Consider the following 12,393-nt stretch of genomic DNA (forward strand, 5'->3'; position numbering starts at 1 on the left):
GTGCTCAAATTGTTTCAGATGGTGGAATATTCTGGATTTTGGATTTTCAGATTAGAGGTGCTCAACCTGTACTTCAGAAAATCAAGCAGAATGACCAACATCTCCAAGATACACTCTGGAAAATTATTGAATTTTGAAGAAAAAAATAATTTCACAAGCAGACAAAAAGACCAAGTGTTTTAACATAGAAAATTATATTTTCAGGGCTTTTTTTTAAACAACATTTTATTCCAAAAGAAAATGGATGCTAGGACATAGGATTTTGCTATCTTGCTTAAGTGATTTTTCGATTATAAATGCAGCAAACCTCATCAAAGTGTAAATCATTCAGGAAATGCTAATCCTGTGAAACCTTCCTGAGAAAATGTTAAGAGTTTCAAACAACCAAAGTGACAGAGACATTGACCTGAAGTCCGGTAGTTACCATCAAATATATCTCCATATATAGAAGATTAAATGAGGGCTCTATATGAGAGCAATGACAATGCAGATACTGGACTACTTTAAAAGTAGAGGGTGGTCGATCCCCGGTACCAAAAAAAAAAAAAAAAAGTAGAGGGTGAATGGGGAGAGCACATGGAAAAATCGATCTTCTCAACAATCATTAAAAAATATTTTAAGCTGGGAATGTGGTACGCATCTGCAGTCTCAGCTACTTGGGAGGCTGAGGCAGGAGGATTTCTTGAATCCAGGAGTTTGAGGCCACCATGGACAACACAGCAAGACTCCACCTCAAAATATATATATATTTTTTTAGTTTATCAGAAGCTCAGAAATTTCTTTAGTTCCAGCTGTTTCTTTCTCAATTGTTCAATTCAAATAAAGTTCAATATGATAATTTTATTAGAATGTATTACATAAAAAGATTGGTTAAAAATGTGGACTGGAGAGTTAGGATGCCTAGGGTTCAGATCTCAGCTCTGTCACTTGTTAGCAAAGTTTGGATCTCAGCTCTGTTACATACTCGAGCAAATGTAATCTCGAGCAGGCTATACATATCATTCTACTGTCTCACTTTCTTCAGCTGGATAATGAAGATAATATATACTGACCTTAGGATGGAGACATATTAATGGGGAAAGTTCTTAGGAAAGTATCCAGCACATAATAAAGGTTCAGAACGTATGAATTGTTGTTGTTGCTATTATGCTTTCAATCAGTAAGAACACTTCTGTTTATTTGTGTTGTTCATATAACATTACAGATAGTTATTTCTAGGTGATAGGATTAAGTGTGCTTTGTTTCTTGATTGCCTGGGATTTGATTTTGTACAATAAATATATATTTATTTGTAAAGAAAAAATTATTTTAAATGCACAGTGAAAATACTTTTATTAGTTTCTGGTTACTAGACCCAATGCTTAGCTATGTTGGATAAGAAAAATAATCAATTGTTTCAATAAAGTGAAAACTGAAGCAGAAATGGCCTCTAAGAAAACATCAGTCTTTTCAATTGGCTGCTTCATTCCTACAATTTGTATTCCTTGTATTTTTCTCCTTTATTATCACTGTAGCCTTTTCCTGCACACTATATGGAATATGTCCACATAATGCAAAAGGAACAAACACAAAAGCTCTGGCCTATTTAATTTTATTAATTATATGACAGTCTAATTTTAGAATCACTTGTGGAAAAAGTAAACAAATTCATACGATTACCAGTCTATAATTCAGTCCTTATACTGTCAATTTAAAGAAAAATAAGGTCATCAACTGGTGGGTGGCCTGCCACTTTTCTCTTGTAAACCAAACCAAGGGCATTCTATAGATTCACAAACTCCACAGATTTCTACTCCCCAAAACACATAAATATCCCCAACTCCAGATTATAGTGTGCTTTTCTCTTGAGGGATTGCACTCTATTTTGAGTGTATACTTCAAATTTTGCCTAATAAACCTCTTTATGCCTCTCAAAAAAATAAGGTCGGGCCAGGGATTTAGCTCAGTGGTTCTGCTGCCTGCCTTGCAAGTGCAAGGTTCCGAGTTTGATCCCCGGTACAAAATAATAAATAAATAAATAAATAAATAAAAATAAGGTTGGCCATAGAATCAGCAATAGACTCAGCAACAGAATCATGACCAAAGAAGAAAAATGATCATAGATGAAAAAAGTCAGTGTTGATGAAACTAACACAACTGGCTTTCAGTTGCTAATCGTCTAAGCCTAGAAAAATAATGCCTTATATAGGGTTTTTATACTGTAAAGAAATGACCAAATTTAGTAGTATAATAAGAACATTAAGTCTCAATTTAACATTATTTTCAAATTTGTTTAGGATATTTCTCACAGTGAATTGTCTATCAAAGTGAAGTGGATTTCATCCACCTAAGCACCATGAAAAATCAGTTTTTTGTACATAAGTTAACCTATTTCATACTCCAATCCTCTTCAATCAACAGTGTAAACAGAAAGTTGAACAATATAAACTAGAGATCACCATGCCTTACAAATATTGCAGCTTTAAATATAACAAGTTGAATGTCGTACAAAGGGGAATAATTTGGTACCATTTGAGGTGGCTATTAGTCCAACTCCTTATTTTAAAAACTGAAAAAGGAAAAGTAAAAATTAAACATGCATCCTGCTTTTTTAGCAGGAAGTAAATTTTAGAATAACCAAAAAGCTCATTTGATGACAGAAAGCAGTGCTTTATAGAAAATTTCTAGCTTATAAATGTAGCTGAAATGCTAGAATGAGAAAATCATCACTTTATAAGCCCTAAAGAAATGACTGACTCAAGCAAGGATATCCACTGATATAAAAGCATTTGGGGAAGGGTTGGCAGAGTACTAACACGACACCACACAAAGAATCTTCTTCAGGTAGCAAGGATGAAATAAATATAGATGGCAAGAGGAGACATATTGTTATTACCTAAAATATAGTGATGAATATTAGCCTCACTAATGGGATGACTAGATGATATCTGTCCCCAGACAACTGGGATAGTTGAAAAGATCTGGATATTCCTGAGTATTAGATAATATTAGGAAATTAGTAATTTTTAAAGTGTAGTAATGCCACTTGTGCTATGCAGAAAAACATTCTTAGTTTTTCATGATATATACTGAAGTAAAAAAAATTCAAAAATATTTGGCAGACAACTCCATGTTAAAAACTGCTTTCCAATCAGGAATGTAAAACTGGCACAGTACTGAAAATATAAGTGTTTCTCAAGAAGTTGGAGAACAGATACTTGTATGGATGAAAGAAATGCAGATAAAGAGAAGAAGCAACACCCTCTTCCACCCACTCCTCTATCCCAAATAGGGCCATCAGCCCAATTAGTCACAAATAGCAAAGCAACAGCAAGAACTGTTGTTGGCCAAAATATTACTACAGTGATGAACAAAACATCATCAAAACATTAGAAACCTTAAGGAAAAAATATAATGAAAGTTTAATTTACTCATGGCCACATCTAAACTTTTTTAAAGAAGCACTACTGATGGTGTAGTGTGAAAGTAAAGAGTGTTTAAAAAGGACTTGGATTACTTCTTTGGATTAGGAGTTGGTAACTATGGGCTACCTGGTTTTAGTCCTGGTTCTGCAGTTCCCTCTCTATATGAGAATCCTTGAGAAACTTCTCTGTGATCCCTAAAAAGTACCTATCTCTAAAATAAGGAAGTTGGAAGAGAATCTAGAGTTTGTAAACTTGGAACTAAAGGGAAGTAATTAAAGATGTAAACATCCATCTCATTAGATCATCTTTTGGGGTATGTTCATTCCCTAACTCCATGATTGGAGAAGTAAAAGGTTAGACTTCTTGCATATGCAGTTCAATTTGTGATGGTTGCAGCCATGTAAAGAAAGTGGATTATATCCTTGGTTAAAAGTAGACATAAAAATTCATTCCCTTACCCTTTTCTATATCTGATATTTTTATTATATTTTCCATGTTAAAGAACTGATTGTGTTTACTGATCTACAGCCACTATGAATAAAACACTTATGCTCTCAGTGGTCCATCGTGTCAGTATATCCACCTCACTAAACTGCAGAATTATCTGACTCATCGGGACAAAAACAACATGTTATCCTCTAGACAGCAAATTGAAAAAAAGCAATTTTCCCATCTCTGAGAAAGATAATTGACCTGATTTTGCTGTCAATGTTGCCATCATACACTTTATCACTCAGACCTGCAAACCTGAAATTATTTTTTACTCTCCCCACCTTTTTATCACCCACACTGAGTCATCAAGTTATAATGAGTTTCCTTGAATCATGTCTCTTTCATCAATCTCCTCTGGCAACACGTAAATTCAAGTCCATATTATCTCGCAGTCTTGGATGACTACAATATTCTCTTCATTAATGACTTGTCCAGGATTTCTTTTATTATAAAACTAATATATCTAATTATTGACAATTTGGAAATTTCAGATACACAGAATATCAGTTACGCACAATCCCTCTGCCTAGAGATGGTTATTCATTCTGACTCATTTCCTCCCATTTATTGTTTTGTGAGTGCATTAGGGCACTGTATAACAATTAGGATCGCAATATGCTACACACTTATAATGTTTTTTCCTCTTCTGAGTATTGTGTTAAGACAGTAAACTCTTTGAAACCTAATCTTTCTTAAACTAATTCTTTATTTTCTTGATTGTTGATGATTCATGGTTTCTAATTTTTCACATTAGAAAACAAATTATGTATTAGTTATTCTTGTGCTATTGTTGGGCTATTCCCTTAAAATCTATTCCTAAAAGTATAATTACAGGACTACTTTTTTTTTTTGAGAAAGGGTATCTCTTAAGTTGCCCAAGCTGACCTCAAACTTGCAATCCTTCTGCCTCAGCCTGAGTAGTTAAGATTACAAGTGTGCATCATCATGACCAGCAGATATCTGAATCTTTGAGCACTGAAATAATACTTTAAAAGTTTTTTTTTTAATTCTGGAACATTTCAAATTTCAGATTTTTAGAATAGGGATATTCAACTAGCAAAGTCTATGCAGATATCCAGTGAATAACTCCAAGAACTAAAATATTTCAGGTCATAAATATTTTGAATAAAGCATAGTGTGACAGTTAAGTTTAATAGTGTCAACTTGATTGACTTGGGAGCTGGCCAGAGGATTGGCAGAACACGCTTCTTGGTGTGTGTCTGGGTGGGTCATGGAGGCATGATGTTGTGTATTATATCTAATTCCTTGTCCCTTCCTCTCTAGTGCTGTTCCTCTGTTCTGCTTCCCACACAACTTTGCTCCACCATCCCCTTCTGCCATGATGTTTATGCCTGCCAAACATGTATTGAATCCCCTGAAATGGTGAGCTAATTTCTCCTCCTTTAAGTTGTGGCTGTTGGATATTGTGTCTCAGCAGTGGGAAAGCTGACTAATACAGATACTCAATCAGTATACCCTATTCCAGGCCTCCCAGCATAAACAGTGCTACTTCCCTATCTACTTGTTACAAACTAAATATTGGTTCTATTTAGGAATTCATTAGGTGAGAAATGTATATCTCATCAAAGCTTTGGTTTGGATGTCTTATGTATATTGATAAATTCACACATGTTTGTGCAGATATTGGGCATTTCTGTCTTGGTACTTCAACTAGTTTCCATCCTAAGAAGAGTAGCAAACTCAAATATCCTTCAGAGGTCTGGCATTTAGGTCAACGTGTAAAACCACAGTGGGAACTAGGAATGGCAGGGCCTGAGATGAATCAGAGAGCACATGTCCTGCCTAAGATTCCAAATGGAAAAAATTTAAATATATCACATGGGCCAAACAAAACATCTAATGAGGCAATTCAGTTTGCTACCATGTTAGTGACTCCTCTCTCTGATCCATCTCACCTGGACTGTTGATAGAGTAATATTCCGAATACTTTCCCATTGCAAGCTATTCATAATGTGACCTCAAATATTTTTCTCAGAACTCTCCTATCCAAACTCTTTACTTCTGTCATACAAGACTCTCAGGAGACAGTGATATCTTTGAGAACAAGCACCCTACTAACAAGGCAATGCAGCATAATAGAAAGAGTAAGAGAATTCTAGAATTAGACAGTCCTGGGTCAAATCCTACCTTAGCACCAATTAGCTGTGTGACCATAGCTAAGTTAGCCTCACTGATGCTCGATTTCCTCATCTGTAAAGTAATATTGACAGCACCTACTCCATAGGGTGGGTATGAGGATTTAGTAAAGTAAACAAGGCACTTGTTACAGAGTCTGGAACACAGTAGACTTTCAATAATTGGTTAGAGTTGTTATAGTACTTGGACAATTCCCAACTTCCAGCATCTATCATAGTAGCTGTTGAAATGAAGAAAGTAATAATGGCAAGGGAAAAATATCTCTAACAGTGATTTCAAAGTGTGGACCACAGACTATCTGTCATCGTCATCATCATCATCATCATCACCACCACCACAGATTATTCCTAAATGTACAACACAGTGTAAGACAACACTTCATTCTAGCTATAGGTGGCCAAAGATGTTATGGCAGGGAATCCAGATGTTTACATAGGAGTGGAATCAAGGGTCACTGTCATCTCAAGCAAAAGGAAACGTTTACTTTTTGCCAGATTTTTAAGTTCCACCTCTGGCCAGGGGGACCTTCTCAACAACTTTCATATTTAGTTCCTTGAGTTTCTTCTGCTCCTCTTTCTGTTTTTGCTTGAAAACCTTATCTTCTTCATCCATCTCCTTGGCGTGCTTCTTGGGCTGTTTCAGGGGGTTCTTGCCACCTTCACAGCTAGACATGGTGCCTGCCACCCTTTCTGAAGACCCCACTCCTCCGGTAGACTACTATAACATGATAGGAATCACCTGTGGGCTTCTGTTAAATATGCAGATGCCTTGGCCTCAATCTTGATTTATTGAATCAGAATTTCTGGAGGCAGGGCCCAGGAATCTGTATTTCTTAAAAGCATTTCATTTGATTATAACTCAAAGTTGAAGAACCACTGGTTGCCACACTTGCCCAATTACAGTGTGCAATCAGGCACCAGACTCCTGGACCTATCTGCCTAGTAGTTCCCTATCCCCAGAGTCTGTAGTTGCCCACAGTCTGTGAAGGAGAACTGGTGAAAAAGTGATCCCAAAGAATTTTCTGGTAGTCTACCAGCCTCTTTGCCTTCCTTCCCAGAAATGTCAAATAGCATCTCTGCCATTGTGAATCAACCATTATTACAAGAACCATTTTGGCATTAAAGACAGATGGAAATGATTATCAATAGTAAGCACGTATAATGTGCCAGGCATGCTAACTAGTTTATATTAAGTTAATTATTGTATATTAAATTAATTCAATCCACATAATACTATGAGGGAGGTGCTGTTGTTACCTTCACTTTACAAATAAGAAAACTGAGTCACAGAGAGGCTAAGAAAATTACTTAAAGTTAAAAAGATGGTAAATGACACAACAGACATTTGAATCCAGACAATCTGACTCCAGAGCCTGGGTTATTATCTAGTATGCTGTGCTATTTCCTTAAGTTGACTGCTTTATGCCTATTAGTACTAATTTAAAGTAATACAGTCATATCGGTATTTATTTCATTTACTGTCTTTATTATTTCATTAGGGTGAATATATTTGTCACAGAAACCTCAAAGTCTTTTGTTCCAATAATGCTTTAGGTTTCTAGCCACAATTCTAGCTTTGGAATCTGCTGGAAACCAACTCTAACAGTTGGGGTAGGCCATTCTACTTTCTTATATTTGAAGTACAACTTTCCTTGCAATAGCACAACCAAAGTGCATTTCTATAGCACTTTATATTTTCCTGTATGGAGTTTTTCAAATTCCCTGAGAGCCAGAAGTCCTATCTATTAGGCTACCTTCTCAAAGGAGGATCTTGAGCCTGCATGTTGGGTAAAATATGCCCCTTACCTCAAAAAAGAACGCAGCCCCATGATCTGAAATGGGCAGTGTTCTAAGGACTTCTTAGCTGGTATGCACGGCCTGAGATATACCTTAAATCAGCTCTGCTTTAATCTTTTTAGATAAAACTGTAGTTTAAAAAACCAAATTTGAAATGAAATTTTAGTACATGCTACAACATGATAAACCTTGAAAATGTGATGCAAACTGAAATGAACAGACACAAAAAGAAAAAAATATTGTTGGTTCCATGTATATGAGGTATCTAGAATAGGCAAATCCACAGAGACAGGAAGTATACAGTGCTTACTAGAGGCAGAGGAATGGGGGAATGGAGAGCTACTGTTCAATGAGCATAGTTTCTGTTTGGGCTGATGAACAAGTTCTCAAAATAGATAGTCGTGATGGTTGCCAACATTGTCAATATACTTAATGGCACTGAATTGTACATTTAAAATGGTTGAAATTGTGATTTTTACATTATGCATATTTTACCATTATTTTTAAAAATGCTGTAGCCTCAAAAAATATAACCAATTTCTAACCCCAACGGAGTCAGTCAGTGCTTACCAGGGTATCATCATTCTGGTCTCCAAACATTTCTTTAAAAATCTTGCCAGGATCAGGAATTGGAGGGAATATAATGATCTTGAGCCTTTAAGAAAACAGATATATTTCAGATCAAGCCTTCCACTGTATAGGAGTACCCCTATTCAATAAAGCCTTAGTAAAGGAAGGTATACAAGAGTCATGACTTAGCAAAAGTCACAGTACACAAGTTCCTTTAGTGACAAGGCAGTTGTGAAGACAATTCTTTAAAAAGGCTATGGAAAATCTATGCCCTAAGAGCACCAAGTTTGAGTGGAGCAAACAAGCCCCCAAGATAAGCAATTATTTATATTTTATCATTTAAATAATATTAATGTTGTGCTTCTAATAGACCAGATAGAAGCTTAATTTTTATAATTTTGAAAAAAAAATCTGAGGACAGGGTATATTTCTCTTTAATTTTTCTTTACTTCTTCTTTTGTCTCCATTTTTGAATCTTATAATCCCCTTTGGTGGACTTGGACTTAACTCATCTTTCAGGGAGTACCTACTACTGGGGTTCAAGGTTAAGTCTTTTGTCCTTTTTACTTCTCTGTTTCTTATTCACTTTAGGAGAACTCTCTTCCAGTCTTTTCAAACACATTTACATCCCAATGACCCCCCCAAATCATATCTCCATTCCAGATCTCTCCCTTAAATTCTAGAATCACATACACAATTGCCTATTTAACATATCTACTTTGGATACCTAGTAGGCATCAACATGTTCAAAACTCAAGTCCTCATCTTTCCCTAAAGCCAGCACTCCTCATAGTTTTCTCTATCTTGGCAAATGGCACCAACACTTACTCAATTATTTAAGAACAAAACTCTTCATGGGTGTCCTAGAATTCTCAATTTCCCTCACACTTCCACAGAGAAGCAGCTATCAGCAAGCCTTATCAATTGTACTTTCCAAATATATTCCATAGCTTGAACCCTTTTTCCTACCTCTATTGCTAACCCTCTAGAATAAGCTGTCCTCATCTTTTCCTCCAAACACTGCAATGCCTGCTAACTAGTCTACCTGCTTCCATTCTTGCACAAGTCAATTCTTCACTCAGCAACTACAGTGATCCTTTCATGAGATCACACCCTTCTGCTGCTTAAAATGCTCCAATATCCCCTATTGTGCTAAGGAAAAAAGCTCAGTTCCTTGCCATGGCCTGTACAGTCTAGTCTGCCAACTTTTCCACTTTCATCTCCAGTAGCTCTCCCTCTTGCACACTCTACCTCCACCAGACAGACTAAGCTTATTTCAGCCTTAAGGCCTTTGCACTTGCTATTCAGTTGGCCTGGGATGCTCTTTGCTCAAATATTTTAATGGTTCACTCCTTTATTTTATTTCTCTCCTCAAATGTCACTTTCTCAGAGAGACCTCCCTGGCTATTCTACATAAAATGCATCTCTAGTCACTGCCTAGCCGCATCCCCTATCAACTTGCCACCTTTATTTTTCACTATGTGAAATCAATGTGTGTGTGCGCGCGTCCCACTAGTTCACAGATAGGGACTTTGTCCTTTTCACTACTGTAACACCAGCACTTAGAGCAGTGTGTGGCACATAAATAGGCCTTTGGTGTATAATATGCATAATGAAAGAATGTTGAAATATAAAATGTTGCTTCTGGACCTGGATTAATAGCCTTATTCCAATCTTAGGTATTTACTGCAAGAGCAAGTAACAGTGCCTATAGTGAGATAAAGAAAATAGAACATTCTTAAGGAATGAGTACCATATTTTTTTTTGGTACTGGGGATCAAACTCAGGACCTTGACACTGAGCTAAATCCCTGGCCCTAAGTACCATATATTAATGACAACCCGTCAAGTTTTCATTCTGCAGCACTAGGTAGCACGCTGCTTTGCATTAGTATTAGATAAGTCATTTCATTGGCAATTGTTTTCATTTCTTTTTTCTTTATTGGTGCTGGGAATTGAACCTAGGACCTCACACATGCTAAGCATGGGCTTTACCTCTGAGGTATACACTCCCAGCCTCTATTTCTAAAACTTCATTCCATGAACTACCAAATAACCATTAATAAATTAGGCATTTGAATGAATAAATGAACACAAAGCCTATTCAACAATGCTAAATCCATGCAAAAGAAGTAGTGTTTGAGTAGAGCCCTGGGAAACCTCATCAGAAAATAGGCACAACAGTACTTTTTTGTCGTGTCATACCATCAAAAGCCATTTATGGTGAAAATGCTTCTAATACACTGGAAAAATATAAACACCAACTCCAAGAGAAGTAACCATAGCAACCAGGCTAGCAGAAACTGTAAAAGCTGTCTGGGTCCATGGCTTACCGTTTTAGGTAAAGCAGAAGGACAATAATCACACCCGCAACGATGACCGGAATGATGAGTAACATGGTCATGTAGAATATGGAATTGGGCTTTTTACCTAGAGAATGGAAAGCAAACAGAAAGACATGAGAACTAGAACCCTTTTAGTAATAAATCAGGAAACAATTTTGTTAGCTAATGAAATCACAGATATTTCGGTTCCCTAGCCCAACCTATTTTTCAAAGACAATTTCTGTTACTTTAATAATTTTAAAATGTCCTGTTATAGTGCCTGAAATTTCTTGGAGAGTTAGCACCTTAAGGATTATTTACAATTAAGATATATTAATTAGTTTTAGACACTATTACAAAGATATCGTATCTATTAAATATGTCATCTCATTAACAGTGACTATCTTTTCTTACTGCTTACTTACCACTACTACAACACCTAACAATAGCTACCACTACTGCTATTCTTGAATGAGCTCCAGATATATGTCTGGTACCATACTAGGTGCTTTGACATGCTTATTTCCTATGTATGCTAGAGAGATAGAGAGTATTCTCTCCTTTACACAGATAAGGAGAAGGCTCAGAGAGATCAACAATTCATCAGAAGGGTTTAGTACATGATGCAGGCAGGTCTATCATACAGCATCACCCATTCGAAAGCTTGCCTTGTTACACATAGCACATGGAATGCCATTTGTCTGTTTATGTGGTCCTCTTACCTGCAATGGCATGATCATGGAGGACGCATCATCAAGGCAAAGCGTCATTGTTTAGGCAGCCTCTAAGATGACCTCAAATGATTCCTGCCTCTTGGTAAACACTCTTGTGAAATCCCCTCCCTTTGAACATGGGTTGTACTGATCGACTTGCTTTTAAATAGTAAAACAGCAGCAGTGATGGGGGTTCATTTCCAAAATTAGGTAAGAAAAGATCATGGTGTCCATACTGGGTGTTTTCTCACACATTCTTTCTTGCTTGGATCACTCACTTGGGCAGGGGAGCTTCTCCAGCAGGAGGTAACCCTGTGGGGATGTCCAAGTGGCAAGGAACGAAAGGAAGCCTCTATACTAGTTTTTGGAGGCTGTTGTAACAAATTACCACAAAGTAGGTGCTAAAACCACAGAAATTTATTCTCACAGTTCTGGAAGCTAGAAATTCAAAATCAAGGTATCAGCAAGGCTATGTTCCCTCTTTAGGCTCTGGAGAAGAATCCCTCCTTGCTTCTTCCTAGATTCTCATGGCTCCTAGGACTCCTTGCTTGTAACTGCATCACCCCAACCTCTGCCTCCAACTTCACATGGGCACCTTTTTGTGTGACTATGCATCTCTCTCTCTGTGTTTCCTCTCCTCTTCTGATAAGGATACTAGTTATTAGATTTAGGGCTCATGCGAATACAATATAAACTCAACTTGATTACATCTACAAAAATTCTATTTCCAAATATTGTCACATTCACAGATCCTCGGGGTTGAGACCTGAACACATCATTTTGAGGGAACATGATTCAATTTGCCATAGCCTATATCCAGCAACCAGTGAGGAACTGAGGCTTTCCAACAATCACATGAGTGACCTTGAAAATGGATTCTCCAGTCCCGGCCAAGCCCTCACATGAGACTATAATCCTATGTAGAGCTGGACTGCAAC

General features: G+C 36.9%; 1 protein-coding gene across 1 annotated transcript in view; it reads right to left on the reverse strand.

Moving 5' to 3' along the window:
• The window catches only part of Il13ra1 (interleukin 13 receptor subunit alpha 1), a 57,429-nt gene that overhangs the window by 13,086 nt on the left and 31,950 nt on the right, over positions 1–12,393 (reverse strand). The window contains exons 9-10 of the mRNA XM_004872145.4: positions 10,752–10,848; positions 8,420–8,504 (exon numbers count right to left, since the gene is read on the reverse strand). Coding sequence (XP_004872202.1) covers positions 8,420–8,504; positions 10,752–10,848 — 182 coding nt within the window. The remainder of the gene's footprint in view (positions 1–8,419; positions 8,505–10,751; positions 10,849–12,393) is intronic.

The sequence above is a fragment of the Heterocephalus glaber genome, unplaced genomic scaffold (assembly GCF_053883595.1).
Source record: "Heterocephalus glaber isolate CG9 unplaced genomic scaffold, H.glaber_assembly_v1.0 deba00001730, whole genome shotgun sequence".
Taxonomy (NCBI): domain Eukaryota; kingdom Metazoa; phylum Chordata; class Mammalia; order Rodentia; family Bathyergidae; genus Heterocephalus; species Heterocephalus glaber.